Here is a 20,178-nt window from a genome sequence, read left to right on the forward strand (position 1 = left end):
GCGTTTATTGTCGCCACATTTTGAGTGCAAGAATGAAAAGTTCTTCCTCTAATTCACTTTGAAAAAATCAAATATTTCTTCAATACACCTCCCACGATTGTGTTTATAACAAAATGTAACATGGAAGTTACTTGTTGACCGAGAGATTTTTGGAGCTTTAAGAAAGTTGCCGTATAACAAATAAACCGTGACTGCGTAACTACTGTGTTTTTGGCTCCAATCACATCCACATTAAAAAAAACAAACAATGCAGTTTCCATTATGGTGTGCATTAGCAATAGTTCCAGCGAGATTCATATTGTCTTCTTTTTGGACAGTATGTTAACTTGAGGTTTTGTTTATTCAGACAAGGTTTTTCAGAAATTTCAAGAAATCGCTTGAACTTTTACATGAAAGTCAAGTGAAACTTCAAAGCAACCATCAAAGGTGATCAACAGAACTCCTCTGATGAGGACTAGCATTTGACAGTCAAAACATGTCAGGAATTTTTTTTTAAATCCTAAAAAACCTTCTCTGAATAAACAAAACCTCAACTTAGCAATATTTTTGTTGTTGTGTCCATAAACACAACACAGAGTTGAGCAAAAAATGCCACTACATTTTTGAATAATGTGTTCATGTGTTATGTTTTATTAGACACTGATGAGTTTTTGCCTTATTTTGTGTGTAGTATTGGCCTGAATTTTGATAACTGCCAAAATAGAATTTGAGAACATAGAGTGCAATAGCTCAACATCAAAATCTATATAAAAAAATCAGCATGACTCTTCGTAGAAAAATACATTGTTCGTCTCACAATAGTGTCATTGAAAACTCTACAAACTGCATGGAGGAATTATATATGACTGTCAATTACATGTCATGTGCTTATTGCTTTGAGTTAGTCTAAAACAATTGTTTCAAAGTGGCACATTTGACAGAATTTAAGGCTGATATCCAGAGTTTCTGAGAAATCTATGTTTATGTATGATTCTTTTGAAAGGCGAGAAAATATCTAACTAGTCTTTTACTATGGTCTACTGCCGGTGGTCATTCATATACAATAATGTATATAAGTCCCTCCTTTGTCCTATAGACCCCTATACAAATAGAAATGAGCGCCGTGATCACCGAGCCAATAGGCTTCGACTTCCTGTTGCGGACTCTGTCAATCAAAGTGAATGCAGAACTGTGCACGGAAACAAGGCTGCGCATCACAGCAGCAATCAGCTAAATATGATTTTGGCTCTTTCCTGACCTATAGACCTATATCAATGCGACCACGTTATCTTCCGTGATGCGCGTGCAGAAAAGTAGAGGCGTGGCTTCTGGTAGATTGGCAAAGGCAGTGGGAGGAAGTGGAGCGGTTTAGGGCGGGACATTGAGACGTTTCTCAGAAACTTTGGATATCACCTTTAAGCATTTTGGTTTTTATGTTTTCCAGTGTAAAGGATTAGTTCGTTGAATTTATAGGTTAGTATGTAAATGAACGTATAGTAAAGAGCTACGTCAGTGGGGCAGCCTATGATGATCATGATGTGGACATTTGTCTCATATGTTGTCACTGTGTTTGCTTTCTCTGGTATGTTGTTATGCCAAACAAATGATACAGCATATGCTGGATTAAACACATGTCACTTTATCACATGCCTTCATCAGCTGACAGTTTGAAGGCAGACTGATGAACACTTTGATAAGACATTGGTTCTAGCCAAGAACACCATAACAACACACAGTTCCTTTTGTATTTACTCTGACGTAGCATTCCACGCAGAACTGTTTAAGTAATACAATCATATTGTAGTTTCTTGTTTTGAAGATTCAAATCTGGAAGAAGGAAAACGTAGATGTTTTCTGTATTTCATCAACCAGCAAAAATGTGCTCAAAATTCTTTAAAAATCCTTCAATTTTTTGCAAATTATTACACAATTATTACAAAATCTGTGGCCCACTAGAGATCAAGCTGCTCCGTATTTGGCCCCTGAACTAAAATGAGTTTGACACCCCTGCACTATGTTCAACAATCCATTAGTGCAGTCGCGTGAATCCTTTTTCTAGCCTCACATCTACACCACATATCGCCTGTTTGTACATCGATTACCTGCCATCCAGGGTTGAGGGGGGAGCGGGTAACCAATGATAGATTTAATAACAAACTAAAAAATGTTGTTCAGCTCTGCCAAAAAAGCATATGCAGCAAAGATGGGCAAGTTTTATCACAGCGGGGCCACAAAAATGTTATCTTGTCTGTTTATGGAGTCTTTTTGTATATTTTTGTTGTCATTTTGTATTTCTTTGTGTGTCTCATTTGTGCTTTTGGAGTCATTTTAAGTATTTGTTATAGTTTTGTATAGTTTTCTGTCATTTTGTGTACTTCTGTGGTCTTTTTTGTATTCTTTTGTGTCATTTTGTATGATTTTGGAGTCAATTTGTGTTGCATGAGTACTTTTTGTGTATTTTCTATGCTTTCTATACTTTTTCAGTTATTTTTCAGTATTTTTGTGGTCATCTTCTGAGTTTTTGTTGTAAATATTGGGTATTTTTCTGTCATTTTGTTGCATTTGGACGTCCCTATTTACCGAGGACAGTCCTACAGCCAGTGTCCAGGTCAATTTCCCCAAAACCATTTATTTGTCTCAGTTTTTCACAAGCTCAGTCTCGTTTGTATCGTTTAAATTGACATCTGGTCTGTTTTCTGCACATTTCGCTTAAAAACCTGATCTCTGTGGACTTTGAGCTGTCAATCACAACAGTTGCCATAGTTGTGCTTGCAATATAAACCAAATAAAAAAACTCTATAGTCTTTGGTCAATGCTCATTGGTCGATGGCATGGACAATATTACTCTTTCGCTTCTTCTCGTACTTTCTCCTTCAACATGCCAAAAAGATAAACAAGTTGTTTTTTTAAACAATTTGATGTTAACTTAAAATGTTGCTTATTATGCTCTGTAACATACTCCTGGGGAAAAGTTTCCAGTGCTGTAAAAATTGTAACTAAAATTTGCGGGAAAGGTGGTTCCATACACACACAGAGAGAGTACGGGAATGTGTGTGTATGTGTAAAAGTGGTGGGGGTAGAGAGAGAGAGAGAAAGCGCATTGACTTCTACTCACTGGTATCAACAGGAAAGAGTCAGCCAATGAAACTAATTGAGTGGTGTGTGTCTTATGAAAAGAACAGCCTGTACTGTCCTGAACTCCCTCCCACTGCTCACCCACTGGCTGTCTTCTAAGTGGTCTGTTTTTCTCTTCTTTATTCTGATTGGAGGTTGGGTGTGTCAGTCACTAAAGCACCTCCCCCTCTCCCTCTTTTCCTCAGGACATACCCTTGTTGTTTTCAACTATCAGTGACAGAGCTGAGAGCTATGAGACAGCCTGAGCCTGCTCTCTGCTGCTGCTGCATTGCATTGAGCTCTTTAATCCTGAGCTTCATTATATTATATACACGTTCATGTGATTAAGCCGCGCTGCAAAACTAGAGAAACCGTTGCAAAATAGTGTCAAGCATATAAAAATGAGCAAAGAGAAATCAAGGCAATTAAAGCATATTCAAGCAAGTGATACATCATGTGGTAATGGTTAACGCGTTACCGTTTAATAACCACTTTAGATAACTGATGTGTTACACTCTTTACTGTAAAAGCATGTCTAATGTTTTGTTTTCTTATTCTTATGAGTGTGTGTGTGTGTGTGTGTGTGAAGGGTGGAGTAACTTGGCAATGAAAGTAATGGGCAAATGTATTTGTTCCACAGTCACAGAGTAAAGAACATCACAAAGAAACACAAGAGTGCATCACTTATTGGGCTCAGTTTTGCAAATTTATTGATTTATTTTAGAAACAATAATGAAAAAATACATTTACAAAAAAAAAAAAAAAAAAAATAGGCACAAAAAGACAATTTGGGAAGCTATACATACACCCATAAAGAAGCTCAACATAAATAAGTTAGTATAATTTTTCAGTGTTTGTCAAAAAAAAAAAAAAAAAAAAAAAAAACAGAAATAAAAGCACACAGGTACACTTCAAAGTTTTACACCAAATGAGCTGGTGTTACTTTGCTTCTTTTTTTTTTTTTTCTTTTGCCCTCACTTTAAATGAGAAAGGAATAGTGCAATTACATGTTCCACATGAATTCCACAACACAAGGACAGTTTTGTGATTCACATATTTGCATATATATATATATATATATATATATATATTTAAAAAAAAAAAAAAAAAAAGCCCAGAGACTTTAACATACCTCATCTATGTTAAACCTCGACCATACCTATTACAAAAAAGGGGCATGTGACCTAAAAAAGGCACTAAAATTTTAAAATAATTTGTTTAAAAAATAAAATAAGGAAAAAAAAACATTTCTTAGGATTATTAGCAAATACTGTTGGAATTTGGTTGGATATTGCTCAGTACAGTATAGCCACTCTCCCTGCCTGCCCTCGTCCTCAGGCTCAGGGAAAAAGCCACAAACTTTGGCAAAAACCCCTTTTTTAAAAAGGCACACAATGGGAATAAAATTAAATTTAAAAAAATTATAATTGCATGTAAACTTTTATCTATTTTTTGCATTCCCCAGTTAGATGAACCCTCAACTTACAGTGTGGCCATCTAAGCCTTCAACCAAACTATAGATTACTATCACAGGGGAAATAAAGCCGTTAATAAAAACATTTGTATTTATTTCTTCTTCTTTTTTTTCTTTTTTTTTTTTAACAATAACCCTGACTTCTGAAATCTGCATTTATTTTGTAATTAAACTTACATTGATTACCTGAATATTGTTACAAATGACCACTAGAACAATAATATGTCTCTGCTGAGAATTGCACTGCAACTCCCAGAGTCAAATTCACACAATTATTACAAAGACAAAAAAAAAAAAAAAAAAAAAAAAATAACAAAAAGGTAGGAAAAAGCATGGTATGCTTCCTTATGTGCTACATTTTAAAACATAGGTAGTCAATAATAACCAAAAAACAAAATTCAGCAAATATTCATTTGCACACTGCTACATTTTCTGCTGCTTTTTGAGGCAATTTAATTATCGTGTGTGTGCCAAAACTTGATAGTGTACAGATTCAGTGCCTGTGCAGCCTCTCCTCATCATCCATAATCCTCCCTTTCTTGTGGAAAAAGGCTGGTTTACAAAAAGAAAAAAGAAAAAAAACAACAACAAAAGTCTCTCCACTCTTGTCAGGTGATGAGAAAAGGCTACAGTATTCCACCAGCAATGGGTCTCTGCTCTGCTCTGCTCTGTGGGAGGAAACAGTGCATCTGTTAATTATTATTTTCTTTAGCATCTTTCCAAAAAGGCTGCACGCTTAAATATAGAAGCGCGTTTCCGCCACTAAAAAAAATTAAAAATCACTTTACTAATTCATAATTAGGACTTTGCCAAAGTCATAATTATGAGAAAGAAAGTCATAATTATGAGAAAATTATTTTTTATGCAAATCCATTTATGTACTTCTACTATTTTCCACATTATGTACCATGTGTTGAATTCTAAAAACTAAAGACTAATAATTCACTCAAAACACAAAATATGTGTTTTGAGTGAATTATTAGTCAAAGTGTCATTAAGAATGGTAGCAGTGTCTGTAGACTACTGCTGCAAATGCTCATGTTTTTGTCTCATAATTATGACTTTCTACCTCATAATTATGACTTCACCAACTCAGGTATGACTTTATCTCATAATTATGACTTTACTAACTCAAAATTCTGACTTTTTATCTCGTAATTATGACTTTACTAACTCATAATTATGACTTTTTATCTCGTAATTATGACTTTACTAACTCATTATGACGACTTTTTATCTCATAATTATGACTACTAACTCAACTATGACTTTGTCATAATTATTACTTTTTATGATAATTATTGCTTTTTATCATAATTATGACTTCCTAACTCATAATAACGACCTTAACTCTAATTATGGCTTTACATCTCATAATTCTGACTTTTTATTGTAATTATGACTTCCTATCTCAAAATAATGACTTTACTAACTCATAATAATGACTTTCTATCTCAAAATTATGACTTTCTATCTCAAAATTAACTTCATTAACTCATTATTATGACTTTACTAACTCTTGATTTTTGATTGTTTTTAGTGGCGTAAACGGGCTTCCATAATTTTGTCAGTGCATGAAAAATGTCATGATTGCAGTGAAACAGAAAGAGAGCTGATGTCTAACCTGCTAGTGCTGCTGCTAGTGCAGCTACACACTGATCTGATGCCTGCTGCCACCGTCCGACTCGTCATCGTCGTCGTCATTCTTGTCAGTGTGAAAAATCTTACTCTGACAGCCACCTGGTGCACAAACACATGCGTAAAGAGCAGAAAAACACCACAAGAAAAAGGAAAATAAGGTAACACATCTGGCACCAATACAAATAGTGCAAATTATTAACAACAAACTGCAAGTAACGAAGTACTAATACTGTTACTGTAGTTAAGTAGTTTTTTTCCCCCCCTGGCATCTATACTTTGAGTTTGTATATATTTTTGCCACTTTTTTTTTAACTTTTATTCTTTAATTGTTGTAAAGAAATATCTGTATTTTCTACTCCTTACATTTAAAAAATGACCTCTACTTTTAAGACCTTCAAAAATGACTTCACGTGAAAAAAAAAAAGAAAAAAAAAAAAAAAAGCAAAACAACCACAAGTTTTTTTAAATTGTTAAAGCTGCCTTGGCTCTTCTTGAATTACAAAAAGTATTTATTATGAGTGCTAAATTCTCCAGGTGTTCATAAGGGATATTTAACTTGTTTCCATCAGTATTTTACAAAATCTTAAATAAATAAAAGATGGAATTTGCTGGTTTAAAACATTGTCTTATTATTGAAAAGAGATTCGTCTTATTTTTACTTCAGTACATTTAATAGCATGTACTTTTTTATTTTATTTTTTTTAACTTTTACTCAGGTTAAAGGAACAATTTCAATACTTTTACTTTAATCAGAGCCATTTTTATTTAAGTATCTATACCTTTACTTTGGTACTGAAGACTAGTGTTATTGCTACTCGTGCACAAAAAAACATCTGGGGATACGTGACAGCGCCCACATCTGCCCTGCTCACCTGAATCCACACACGGCCTCTTCCTACAAGTCTTCCTCTCCGTGGCTGCAGCTCCGTGCTCTTCATCCTCCTCCTCTCTCCGGGTGGAGGTCCCTGCTTCAGCGGGGGGTCTCCGGTGCGGTGGTCTCAGGTAAAACTCCGGAGGGTCGTCGTCCTCCACCCACTCGTAGTTCCTCGGGGTGAGCGGTCTGTCCTCCACCGGGTCGAAGTTGTACTTGTCCCTGAAAGCCTGCACATTCTCCTGCAGAGTCTCAGCCACATATCTCTGTATCTCCGCCCGGTCAGGCGGACCGAAAAGGATTCTGCGAGCCGAGGTTCGGGTGTTCTCTGGCGGCTGCCGCGCCTCCACCCTCCCCAATGTGGGACTCGCATTAGAAAGGCGAACATCTGACATTTTGTTGCACATACAAACAAACCAAAACGCGATGCAAAAAAAAGGGGGGGTGGGGGGGTGGGGAGGAGAAAGAAAGTCGTTTCAAACTGCTATTTCCAAATAGTATTCCTTCCACATAAAGTCACCGGAGTGATGCATGCGTGCCCCGTGCGTACCATCCAAAGAACGCGTGTGCGTAAAAAAAGCGGAACAAACAACACTGCTGCTGCTGCTGCTTCTTCTTCTTCTCCACAGAGGCAGGGGATTTAACCCGAGAGCCACTCCTGTCACGTCCGTAGTAAAAAAAAAAAAAAAGAAAAAAAAAAAAAAAAAAGCAGACGAAAACACGTCAAGTCATAACAGCCAACATGGCGTTAGAGGGAGCTGTGACTGTGAGTGAAGACGAAAAGTTGACATCGAGGACTATTTAAACAGAGGCCGATTCATTGGTGTGCTGAGCAGGGACCGCCCACTGAACTGGGACCGCCCACTGAACAAGGACCGCCCACTGAGCTCTTAACGTTGAGCAGGGCTGAACACAGCGACTGGATCCAAAACGACACGTTTATAGCCAAGGTAATTCATAAAAAAAAAAAAAAAAGCCATTCATTTATAATTTTAAAAATATGCAGTCAATGATTTTTTTTTCTTTCAGGATTTTGTGAATAAAATGTAATTTTAAAATTAAAGGAAAATGTTAACTTAAAAAAAACAAAAAAAAAAACGGTTTAAATCAGTGTTCCCCAAACTGTCCACAGTCCCGTACCCCTTAAGACATTTAACCTGAAGCCATGTACCCCCCACCGCTGCACACTTAAAAACATTAATGTAATACAGGGGTTTTCAACCTTGGAGTCGTGACCCCATGTGGGGTCACCTGGAATTCAAATGGGGTCCCCTGAGATGTCTAATCATTTTTTTTAATAATATTTTTTAAAAAATAAATAAATAAATACTCATTAAAAATGTATTTTTTTGTGTGTGTGGGTGAGGGAAGATCTGGGTAGTACAGCAAAAAAATTTAAATAAATAAATAAAATAAAAATTAAATGTTTTAATTACTGTTTTTTAACACCACACAAAACAATCTTAAACAACTGTATTTTATCCTTTCACTTTCTCAAATATGAATCTAGTTCAAATAAAATGCTGTATAAAAACATCTGAGCTGGCACATTTTGTCACTTTGTGCACCAATCCTGGCAACAACAAACATTATCAAAAACTAATTCCAGAAACAAAATAACAAAAAACAAAAAAAAAAAAACTCTCTGGAGACGTCAAAAATTCATGATACTAAAATGGGGTCACGACCCAAAAAAGTTGGGAACCACTGATGTAATGTTACATATTACGTAGCCCTACAGTGACATTGTTCTCTACATTTCACCCATCACTTTGAGGAATAATATCTAATCTATAACCATGGGTAGTTTTACAACGACTAATGCATGGAGGCTCCTTATGTGTTCACAAAGTGGGGTACCGGTACCCCACTTTGTGAACGTAGGCTCTAAATCACGTGTCAAACTCAAGGCCTGGGGGCCAAATCCGGCCCTTTAGGGCATCTAGTCCGGCCTGCAGAAGAAAGTAAAAATGCCAGAAAACACGTGTAAATGTGTAAATTATAAAATAATTGAGTTGTATATATCTCAGCCCTTCTAAATACACATGGATACACATGGATACACATCATTTACAATGCTTATATCACATGGCATGTCATTTTCTAATCTCAAATTTAAAAAAAAATATGGATATTCCTGCAAATTTCCTCTAATTATTCTACTAAATTAAATAACGATTGTTCATAATGTAAGTGAATTTAAATTTAAGGTCACTTAATGCTTGGATATTATTGGTCTCTTTTATTCTTTATATGTAATTTACACCTAGAAGTGCAAACTAGTGCACAATAATGTTAAAAAGGCTCTTTTTTCCCCATCTATAATCTGTGGCCCACTAAAGATCCAACTACTCAGTATTTGGCCCCTGAACTAAAATGAGTTTGACACCCCTGCATCAAAGAAATTTAAAAACTTATTGTAGATTGGCCCTTTAAAAAAAAAAAAAAAAAAAAACTAAAAAAAAACTGGATAACTGTACATATGTATTTAATTACATCTGTGTTTTTCAACCTTGGGGTCACCTGGAGTTTAAATGGGGTCATCTGAAATGTCTAATAATTGATTAAAAAAAAATTATTAAAAAAAAAAACACTTAAAATGTTATTTATTTTTGAAATTTTGTAATTATTATTTTACATAATAAAACAACTGCATTGTATAAATCTAGTCAATAAAAGTAAAACGCAGTATAAAAATATCTGCCCTGGCACAACTTGTTACTAACACTGGCTACTCTGTATTTGTAGTACAGTTTAACAAACTGGAAGCAAAAACTAATTCCAGATTAAAAAAAAAATGTTTTTGGTTTCATCAGAAATTCTTGTTTATTAAAATGGGGTCACGATCCAAAAATGGTTGGCTACCACTGAATTATATAGTAATATTTTTAACATACATGATTAATATTGTGACATTTGTGCATGACGATTTTAAGATTATTTGGCTGTTTTGATCAAATTGTGGATAAGAAAATATTTAGTACATTTTAAATATAAATATCTTTAAATGAACAAAATCACTTTGAGTGAAAAACTATATAACAAATATAATAAAACATTTTTTGGCTAGTTTTAACTTTAAAATTATCTGATGATATGCATATATTTATTGTTGGCTTGATGTGGTTAATTATGACAGAATTAAGTTTTTTTTGACCGGTCATTATTTTTTCCTAAAGCCATATTTCCTGATTTTTTTTCTGAAATATTCAGATACTTTTTGATTCTTGTATATATTTGTATTATATTGCTGTTATTATTTTTACCTTATTTATTTATTTTTTTCTACTGTAATGTGTGCACACGTCTAATCATTATTTAATGAACAGTATTTTTACTTAATTATGTCCTTTTTCTGTTTTTATTTGTAATATTTCTTAAACCTCTGGGACAAAAGTAATTTCTCCCTGAGATAAATAAAGTATTTCTGATTCTGAATAATGGGGCTTGTAGAGCACATGCTTGTGAAGAAATGCTGAGTCATCTGTGTGGTTAAGAAAAACAAAGGCCATTTTATTTAATTTTTTTTTAATAGTTCTTAAAAATCAGAAAAGGGGTTACCAAACATTTTCTGTTTCAATTTTAAGGGTGAAAGAAAATTACACTACAACATTTAATCTAAAAAGTACCAAATGACAATTTTGTTTTGTGAAATGAAAGCAATGCTGCTACCTGCGCTAAGCTAATGGTTTAGATTTTCTGATCTAGTCATCCTACTGTAATATCTCCTCCTCAGTAAACACATGTGTACGGCCTGATAAGCAAACACTAGTAGTGGAAAGGTTACCGTGACAACGAGTCCGAGGTCTCCCTCTAACCAGGCTAGAGTCATCACGTGAATCCTTTATCTAACCACTGTGTGGGTGCAGACAGATGTGGCACAATCCATCCAGTGCTAAATCCACTCAGCCGAAGGTCACACAAGGACGTAGAAAACGGAGGAGCAAAAGCGAGCGAGGTTAAAAAAAAAAAAAAAAAAAAAGTTTCACATCTGCCACGAGATGACATATTTTTCAGAGCTTTCCGTCATCGCTGGCACTGACAAAAACTTTGTCACTCAAGCCACACATCGGTGGTTTTGTGCGTTTCACTGCTGGCAATTACATATGCCAGTTCAGAATTGCAAAGGAAGCAGAGAAATGGTGAAGCTTCATAAAACACTTTGCCTGGCTTCCTGTTCTGTGGTAGGGGAAAAAAAAAAACAAAAAAAACTGAAACGGGCCTCCATGGTGAGAAGTAGTAACGTTTCTTCTGTGAACACCCACAGCGACAGGCAGGGACACGATCGCAACAATTTTCCTTGATTTTTTAACTTCACAGAAGTGACAAAGGCATTCCACTTAAATCCATTGAAGGGCAGCACAGATGGTCTCTGTGTTGATTCTAACATCTCTCCATAAATACGCGCCCATCAATAATAACCGATGCCTAATCCATAGTGTACTTGCACTGCTGTCGCTTTAAATCGAGTTATCCGTAAACTACACAGAATTAGACGGAAACGATTAGCTCAACAATTAAGAATGAGTGTTAAGATCAAACATGCAGAACCAATGATTTAAGATTAAAGAACATTCTCTCCACATGGGAAAACACATTTTCTGTTTTATTGACAATTCAGGACAAAAAAAAAAATAATCAAATATCAGGCAGCATAAGAAGTCTGTGGAGGAGTTTTTAAAGGAGGAAAACATGACGTTTGAAATGCTGATGAAACCACGTTGGTCATTAAAAAAAAAAAACTCTAGTTACTGCACTATCTTGAGTCATACAGACAATATTACCTGTAGCACTTTATCACGTATATATTTATTGTTACTATTATTATTGTTTCAGGTTTTTTTTTGTTCTTCGCACCAACTACCAAGTTCATTTCCTTGTGTTGTTTTTAAATTGTACTTGGTAAGGATGCACCAATACAACTTTTTCATTGCCGATATGATACGATATTGCAGCCTTGCGTATCGCCCGATACCGATCCGATATCAACATGACTCATACATGCTTTTAATTCTTTTTCTTTAATAAAAAATAATAATTACTTATTTTGTAGTGTGGAATGTTAGAAAAGGCTTGATCAAGTGATGTTACTCAAACAGAGAACAATAGTCAGCAACAGTAGGTATGAGAAAAACTGACCAATAATACATAACATTAAAAGCAGTGATAGTAAAACATTGAATAAATACACTGCCTGTGTAAAAAGGTCATAAACTAATATTTCTTTGAATCACTTTTAGCTTTGATGACATCACAGAGTTGCTGTAGCATTGTTTCCACAATATTCTGCAATGTCAGAAAACATTTATTTCTGTCCAAAGTTGCATTTATTATTATTTTTTGACCATCTGAGCCAGATTAATCCTAACATTGTCATCTTTCAATGTTCTCACGTCATCAGGGAAGAACAAATCCATTGAGGAAATAACTTGGCAGTTAAGTAGTCAGCTGACCTCATTCTCTGGTCACGTGATGCTCCACCTGACTAACTGCAGTAACATTAGATCATAGCCCCGCCCACACAGGCTTGAACAGTAGTTACTGGGAATGATGGGAGCATCACTTCTAACCCTGATGCGCCATCACTCTGGAACCAGATCAAAGACTCACTGAACCATGTTCACTGTCTGATCCAAGGGCCACATTATCTACATCCATGCCAGCACTGAGAAAAATGACTATTTTGAGCATTTATACAGACGTGATTAACTTTTTTAAAAATAAATATTTTGTGTTTTTATATCGTAGTTTTGTGTGTTCAGTCATTTTGTGTATTATTTTGTCATTTTGGAGTAATTTTTGTGTATTTTGTTGTCAGTTTGTGTATTTTTGTGGTCATCTGTGTTATCAAAGTACTTTGGTTGCTTTGTATCTAATGAGTCATTTTTGTGTATTTCTGTTAGGGATGTCCCGATACAACTTTTTCACTTACGATACGATGCCGATATTGCAGCCTATATCGATAACAATCTGATAAGCATGAATCATACATACTTTAATGACTTATTTTGTAGTGTAGAATGTTTGATCCAGTGATGTTAATCAAACAGAGAACAATAGTCAGTAACTGTAAAACTGACCCATTTATTATTAACCAAATGGTTACATACATTTTACCTTTCAACATAATATCTACAGTATTCGACAATTGAATAAATATATGTATTTTTTTTATAATATAATTTTAGATGCAGTCCAATAAAATCCAATATTCATTTTCTGGCTGATATCGAACCGATATCCGATATCAATATCGAATCGGGACACCTCTAATTTCTGTTGTTGTTTTGTACACTTTTGTATATTTTTGTGGTCGTCTCCTGTGTTTTCAAAGTAATTTTGCTGTCCTTTTGTCAATTTTTTTTTGTAATTTTGTATGTTTTTTCAGTCGTTTTGTATACTTTTGCTGTTTTTTTTTTTTGTGTTTTTCTGTGTGTTTACTTTGATATTAGCCTCACTGATATACATGCTTTTCTTATTGTTTTGTCCTAATCCCTTCTCTTGGTTAATGATGCAATGCAACCAACTTGAATAGGAGCATGTCACCACCTACTGTACTGGAGTGTGTAAATTAATGGATACATTCCCTTGGGTTCCTTTCTTACTTAAACAAATCCCTGAGTTCTAATGTGGTTTCACTATGATTTGATTTCACCAAACATTTAAGGGATCGACATCATTATAGATTTTGTGTCTGACCACATTCCTTCCTGGAAGATGATGTTCTCTTATTGTCCTTCCAGTCGTTCATATTACGTTGGACAGTTCTCGACCTGGTTTCAGCAGCTTCATTAATCTCATTGGATGTTCTCTCCGCTGGATGCTTGCCAGTATTTTTGACCCTTCTGAAACAGATTAACATCTTTTCCCAGACCACAGGATGTGTCTTTCACCGTGCTTGTTCACCAAATGAGAAGCTACTCTCTGCATCAGTTGGAGGTTCACTCGTGCAGTGCAGTAATTATCCAATGGGATGTTCTTAACCATTGGCTTAGTAAAATCCAGATTGTGACTTTATTTTTTTTGGCCAGCCAGTCTAAGGTTTCCCTTTCCAGTCTGGTTTCTAACAGTTTGGTGGAGCTGGGACTACAAATGTTTGAAAATAACCTGGATTATGTCCGTGTATCTAAACGCAGTGTACACTCTACAGATGTGTAAGATCTGCTGGTGGACCTGGTTCCAACCGTGTGTCATGAGACGGCAGTCTTAGTGCTCTGCTTCTTCTTGGCCAGCTCAGTCTGGATCTGGAGCGGGAACTGCTCCAAGTGCTTGTTCACACACTGCATGCAGAACCTCTTGGTGTAGTAGAGACTGCACTCCTGACAGAAGACAACGCAATCAGTAAACAGGCTCTTTTTGTTCTTATGATCTTCTTTGATACGCTACGTTAAACATTGCCCTAAGACACAACGTCATGAAACAAACAGTTAAACCACAGAGTACGGAGCATGACATTGTGCGTTAAACGCTTTCAGCGTTAGGCGTGTTTTGGATATCCAAAGGAAAGGATTGTTACTACGCCGATGAGTGTAATGTAGTGTAGTGTAGATTTAACAGCAGAAAGTTCTTTATATCCATCAGATATCAAACAAGCTAAGCTTCTGCTCAGACATTAATGACTTAGCCTCCATTACTGATTCTAACACGTTATGCAACGTTTGCTCTGACAGTGAAAAAGAACAACAGAGATTAACATATTTTCTACACAGCAGTGTAAACTTGTTTTAGTCTAGGTGCTTATTTATAGTTTTATTCATTTCTATATTCAGTCAAGGAACTTTATTACTATAAAGTAGGGCTGGGTGAATTTGCCTAAAAAAAAAAAAAAATCTTAGATTTTTTTTAAAGAAAAATGTGTTCTATGCATTTTAACTCTTGAGGACAATCACAGTAATAAAGTTGCATTTTTGACAATATATCTGATGTCTGCAGTCATTTTTAAGTGCATTGAAAAAAAAAAATACTTGAAAATCGGATCGAAACTTGAATTTTTCTTTAAAAAATCTGAGATTTTTTTAGGCAAAATGGCCCAGCCCTAGAAACCATGTTACAGTTCTATGGCTTACACACACATAGTTCATACTTATTAAAATATGTTTCATATTAAGTTTTAATACTACCTGTGAGTGAATCTTCACACCCCCATACGAGTTGTAAGGTTAGAACAAGAGAGAATTAGGATATGATAGAATGTATTTAAATAAGGACGATACAAAGAGTAACAATACTGTGTGTTTTCGTAAAAAATTGTTCATAGCTTTTGCTGAATTCCATATTTTGTCCCTATTTGGGTTTTCATATTAGATATAATCAATGCACTAAAATGTAAAGATGCTAAACTATAACATACATACAACAGGTCTATAAATAATGAGCACACACACTGTACCGTAAAATACAAACTACATGAGATCAACAGTAAAACACTTTGGTTCCATGTGGGCTGTTTTTGAACACTATAAATAAATTTAAAAAAATAGTAAAATTGTAATCAAACTTTAGTAATTGAGAAAATAATTGTAATTGACTTTCAGGGGGAAAATAATAATTGTAATTTAATTGTAATCGGAAAACATGACGGCCACCGTAATTGTAATTAAATTGTAATTGAACATGGATACAAGACAATATAATTGTAACTACAAAATACAATTGACCCCAACCCTGAGTTTCGATTTTTTTTTTTCCACTACACTTAATAAATGACTGCGGGCAAAAGTGCAACTTTATTGCTGTGATTGTCTTTAAGAGTTAAAATGCATAAAACAATCCCAAAATAAAAAGTAAATGAGGCTCTGACGTTCAACAATTTTAAACTTTAACCCAGGTTTAAGTAAAAGTGCAACAGCAACTAAACAGTAGCTTAAATTTTCTGATTAAGAAATCAGATAACGACATATTTTATAACATATTAATATTACAATTAAAAACAATAATAAACTCTTCCCTTAGCATCTCAGCATAGTGTGAATAAAACATGAAACATGTCTGTGGCACACATATAGCTACTCAAAGGGTAAACACATGTAAACAAAGAGGGGGCGGGCTCACATCGCGCTATGGTTACCCACAAGGACGGAACGTGAAAAAGTCAGAAAAAACTGTGGTGAAAATTAAAAAAAAAAAAATTATTTATTTTTTTTAATTCGAATTTGCAAAATAAAAATCGTTTTTATTTACAAATTTGATAAAATTGATTATTTTATTTCATTTGCCCAGCCCTACTATAAAGGCATCAAATAAACATTTCCAACCCAAAATGATTCATTATTTTATTTTAGGATCAAAGTAATCGCACACATATTTACTTTGATTTTAGTCCCCCTTTCTTTAAACTCAAATTCAGCATAGTTTTTACTGATTATCAATTTATTTAAACACATCTAACTCAGTTTTTAATTTAAAAAAGTTGTGTTGTCTAAGGTAAAGCTGATTCACTGCAGAAGCTAACTTCACATTGATCTCTGCATTGGAGGAATCTGGTGATCTGATTGGTTTGATTTTGCCAGTAGATCTTAAACTTGGAACTTTTGATCATAGGAACGACATCAAAATATTTACTTATTAACTATGTCCCGTGCTGATAACAGCAACAAAAATGTAATTTTATATATATATATATATATATATATATATATATATATATATATATTTTTTTTTTTTTTTTTTTTTTTTTTTTTGCAGCACTCCAATACTTTTTGTTATTTAATGCATTAAAGTTATTTTTCAGGGTCTTCTAATTTATTTTAAATTTTTATTTTACTCATTTGTAGAATTTTCTTGTGGTTCAGGTTAAAGAAATAAATCAGTTTTTCATCATACGCATGTTTTCTAAATGTTCTCAGTTTGAGTAAAATTATTTGACCAAACCTTTTCTAACATTTCACACCACAAAGTAAGTAATAAAAGTATGTATGAATTGTGCTAATATTGTATCGAATCAATGTCGGTATCAACAAATATTTAAGGCTGCAATACCGGTATCGTATTGGGAGTGAAAAATAAATCATACCACAGTTCCTTTTCCACAAGGGCATCTGTATTAAATACAAGGTTTGTCAAAATGTGTTTTATTATTTTATTATTATTTAAATAAAATAAAACCATGGAATTCAATTCAAGATAAAAAATAAAAAAAATAAAAAATTATCAGGCTCGAAGTAAAGCTACATTCATGAACTCTAAAACTGAGAAAATGACCTCCATTATGTGCAGTTTTGGAATAGTTTATAACGTTACCAATTAAACCAATGTTTAATTAATAATGTGACGCATTTAATTGTTGTCTGGTCATTTCAATTTTTGTGATTTCACAATGTTCATCATTATAAAAAATAAATTAAAAAAATAATTATATATACAAAAATGTAACAAATTACGTCACTTCTTTTAAAACGTAATTAAGTACAAGTAAAATTACTGATTTAGCAAAATACTAAAAATAAAAGTGCCCATAAAAGCAACTGAAATGACAGTAACGTGAGTACTTGTAATCCATAACTGTCGTGTGTGTTGGTTTTTCTACCCTGGTGGGGTCCGCCTCCTGAAATATCACTCACGCCGTGGGGACAGAAAATTCAGGTTTGAACTTTTTCAGTGAGTGTTAGATGTTTCAAGTGATTTGTGTGTTCCCTTAAATTTTTCATGATTTTAGAAGTTAAAATCAGATCTGTATGACCTTCAGAAAGGGTGGATCCCATAAGACACCATTCTGTCATTGGTCTTCACGTGTGTGTGTGTGTGTGTGTGTGTGTGTGTGTGTGTGTGTGTGTGTGTGTGTGTGTGTGTGTGTGTGTGTGTGTGTGTGTGTGTGTGTGTGTGTGTGTCTCTCTCTCTCACCGGTGAAACACAGACACATGTACTGCACAGGCTACACGTTGATCCCAGAACCAGGAACTTCTCCTTGTCTGGACTGAACGGGTCCTTCGTCACATAACAGTCCTCTAACAGCCTGAAGGGTGACACACGGTTTAGTGTGCGAGCACAAAATAATGCTAAATACATGGAAACATTAAAAAAAAAAAAAAAAAGAAGCGTTCAAAATTGTGTCCGCCTCTTTCTACTGCTAGCATTAGCATTTAGCACACTGGCTGTAAACGAGCGCTTCTACTTACACAATGGCTCTGGTCTTGGGTGGTTTCTGTCCATAGTAGGTGAAAGGGCTGCTTAAACCACAAAGCTGACATGTAAACATTTGGTCAGGGGGGTCATTGGTAGTTTGATCCATTTTTACGGAACAAAACGAGAAGTGAGTCAAGTTTTTCCTCTATTCGGCTTTCCTGAGCGATCTTATAGGACTACACTGCCACCTAGCGGTCTGGGGGAGACATACACTGCCTTTGGTTTTATAATAAAGATGATTGTTTATCAGGGGTTTTCAACCGTGGAGTCGCCTGAAGTGTCTAGTATTTGATTAAAAAAAACCCAAAGATTACAAATAAATTTATTCTTATTCAAATTAAAACAGCACAAAATCTTAACGAACTGTATTCAGGCATATTTATAATTTTAATTGCAAAATTATATTTCCATTGCAATCCTAATTGAATTGTAATGGAGTTCAGAAAATTGCCTTTGGAACACTTAGGGCTGGGGAAAAAAATCGATTTATTGAATTTGTAGATAAAAACGATTTTTATTTTTGCAAATTCGAGTTTAAAAAAAAAAATCAATTAGGATATGATATAATTTATTTAAATAGGGATGATTAAAAGAGTAACAATACTGTTTTTTTTGGGGGGGGGGGGGGTTACAATTAGTTTACAGCATTGGCTAAATTCCATCTTTTGTCCCTATTTGGGCTTTTATATAAGATATTGTAATCAATGCACTAAAATGTAAAGATGCTAAACTATAGTATACAAACACAAAAGCACATACAGTCATGACAACAGGCCTATAAATAATGAGCACACACAGTACCGTAAAATACAAACTACATGAGATCAACAGTAAAACTCTTTGGTTCCATGTGGGTTGTTTTTGAACACTATATAAATAAATAAAAAGCTCGTAAAATTGTAATCAAACTTTAGCAATTGAGAAAATAATTATAATCCACTTTCAGGGGGAAAATAATAACTGTAATTAAATTGTAATCGGAAAAAATGGCGGCCACCGTAAATGTAATTAAATTGTAATTGAACATGTAACTAAAAATGCAATTGACACCAACCCTGACTGTATGCTATACTTTCACGGTCTTAAATATAAATCTGGTTGACATTAAATGCAGTTTAAAGAAAAGAAAGAGTAAAAAAGAAACAAAAATAAATAAAATGCAGCATAAAAATATCGGCACACTTTCTACACCCATTCTGGCTCCTCTGTTTTTGTTACAAACATAATAACAAACACGATCAAAAAACGAATTATAGAAAGAAAAAAAAAAAAAAAAGTATTTGGGGTCACCAGAAATGACTAGTGTTACTGGAATTGTGACGTCGTTATGGGCTCACGGTCCAAAACAAGATTGGAAACCACTGGTTTAACGTGACTGTGGTGTTAATATCAAAGCAAAACATTTTTTAAAAAAGATTCTTTAATCCAAAAGGCACAGACAAAAAAACAAAACAAAAAAAACAATCACAATATGGTTGTATTAAACTGAGAACAATTTCCATTCATGTCATGCAAAAAGAGAGCAACCGAAAAGGTGTCCAAGCTCCAGTTATGATCAAAATAATATTTAGCACAATGGATAAATACTAAAAGTCATTGTACCTCTAATTGTAATCTCAACATAGCAAAAGGGGGAAAAACCATTAGGACAGCAGGGTCCAATGATAGAAATGTTAAAAAGATATTATTCACATCAAGAGGCACTTGCGTTGTAATATTCACAGGCGAGGTCAGCATTTAGCCTTAGTGTGTACATATCATTTCTGATATCACAGGACTAAACTCATTACATTTACAGTATGTGCATTAGTTGAAATAAAAAATATAATGCTGTTAAAATACGGGTACACATCAGCTGTGTAAGCTTATATGGCTTATTAACGCTTTAAGCTGCCCTTTACATCAGGAACGTTGGGTGTAGCTACAGTAATAATAATCATACTTACACTACATTAGCCTATCACACATATTTGGTTAT

General features: G+C 34.4%; 2 protein-coding genes across 4 annotated transcripts; both read right to left on the reverse strand.

Moving 5' to 3' along the window:
• Positions 1 to 4,586: 4,586 nt before the first annotated feature.
• On the reverse strand, positions 4,587 to 7,754 carry LOC114466232 (cyclin-dependent kinase inhibitor 1B-like). 2 transcript variants are annotated; one of them, XM_028451833.1, is made up of 3 exons: positions 7,081 to 7,754; positions 6,192 to 6,307; positions 4,587 to 5,230 (listed from the first exon to the last, which is right to left on the reverse strand). In XM_028451833.1, the coding sequence occupies exons 1-2, from the start codon at positions 7,484 to 7,486 to the stop codon at positions 6,216 to 6,218; spliced, it is 498 nt and encodes a 165-aa protein (XP_028307634.1). In that variant the 5' UTR covers positions 7,487 to 7,754; the 3' UTR covers positions 4,587 to 5,230; positions 6,192 to 6,215. The 2 variants fall into 2 exon arrangements, with proteins under 2 accessions (XP_028307634.1, XP_028307633.1); XM_028451832.1 differs by having other exon boundaries at positions 4,587 to 5,235.
• Positions 7,755 to 13,475: 5,721 nt separating this feature from the next.
• Positions 13,476 to 18,359, reverse strand: cdpf1 (cysteine rich DPF motif domain containing 1). Of its 2 annotated transcripts, none has more exons than XM_028449310.1 (3): positions 18,194 to 18,359; positions 17,919 to 18,030; positions 13,476 to 14,390 (listed from the first exon to the last, which is right to left on the reverse strand). In XM_028449310.1, the coding sequence occupies exons 1-3, from the start codon at positions 18,304 to 18,306 to the stop codon at positions 14,313 to 14,315; spliced, it is 303 nt and encodes a 100-aa protein (XP_028305111.1). In that variant the 5' UTR covers positions 18,307 to 18,359; the 3' UTR covers positions 13,476 to 14,312. The 2 variants fall into 2 exon arrangements, with proteins under 2 accessions (XP_028305111.1, XP_028305110.1); XM_028449309.1 differs by having other exon boundaries at positions 13,476 to 14,398.
• Between the last annotated feature and the right edge of the window lie 1,819 nt (positions 18,360 to 20,178).

Source organism: Gouania willdenowi, chromosome 6 (genome assembly GCF_900634775.1).
Source record: "Gouania willdenowi chromosome 6, fGouWil2.1, whole genome shotgun sequence".
NCBI classification, from domain to species: domain Eukaryota; kingdom Metazoa; phylum Chordata; class Actinopteri; order Blenniiformes; family Gobiesocidae; genus Gouania; species Gouania willdenowi.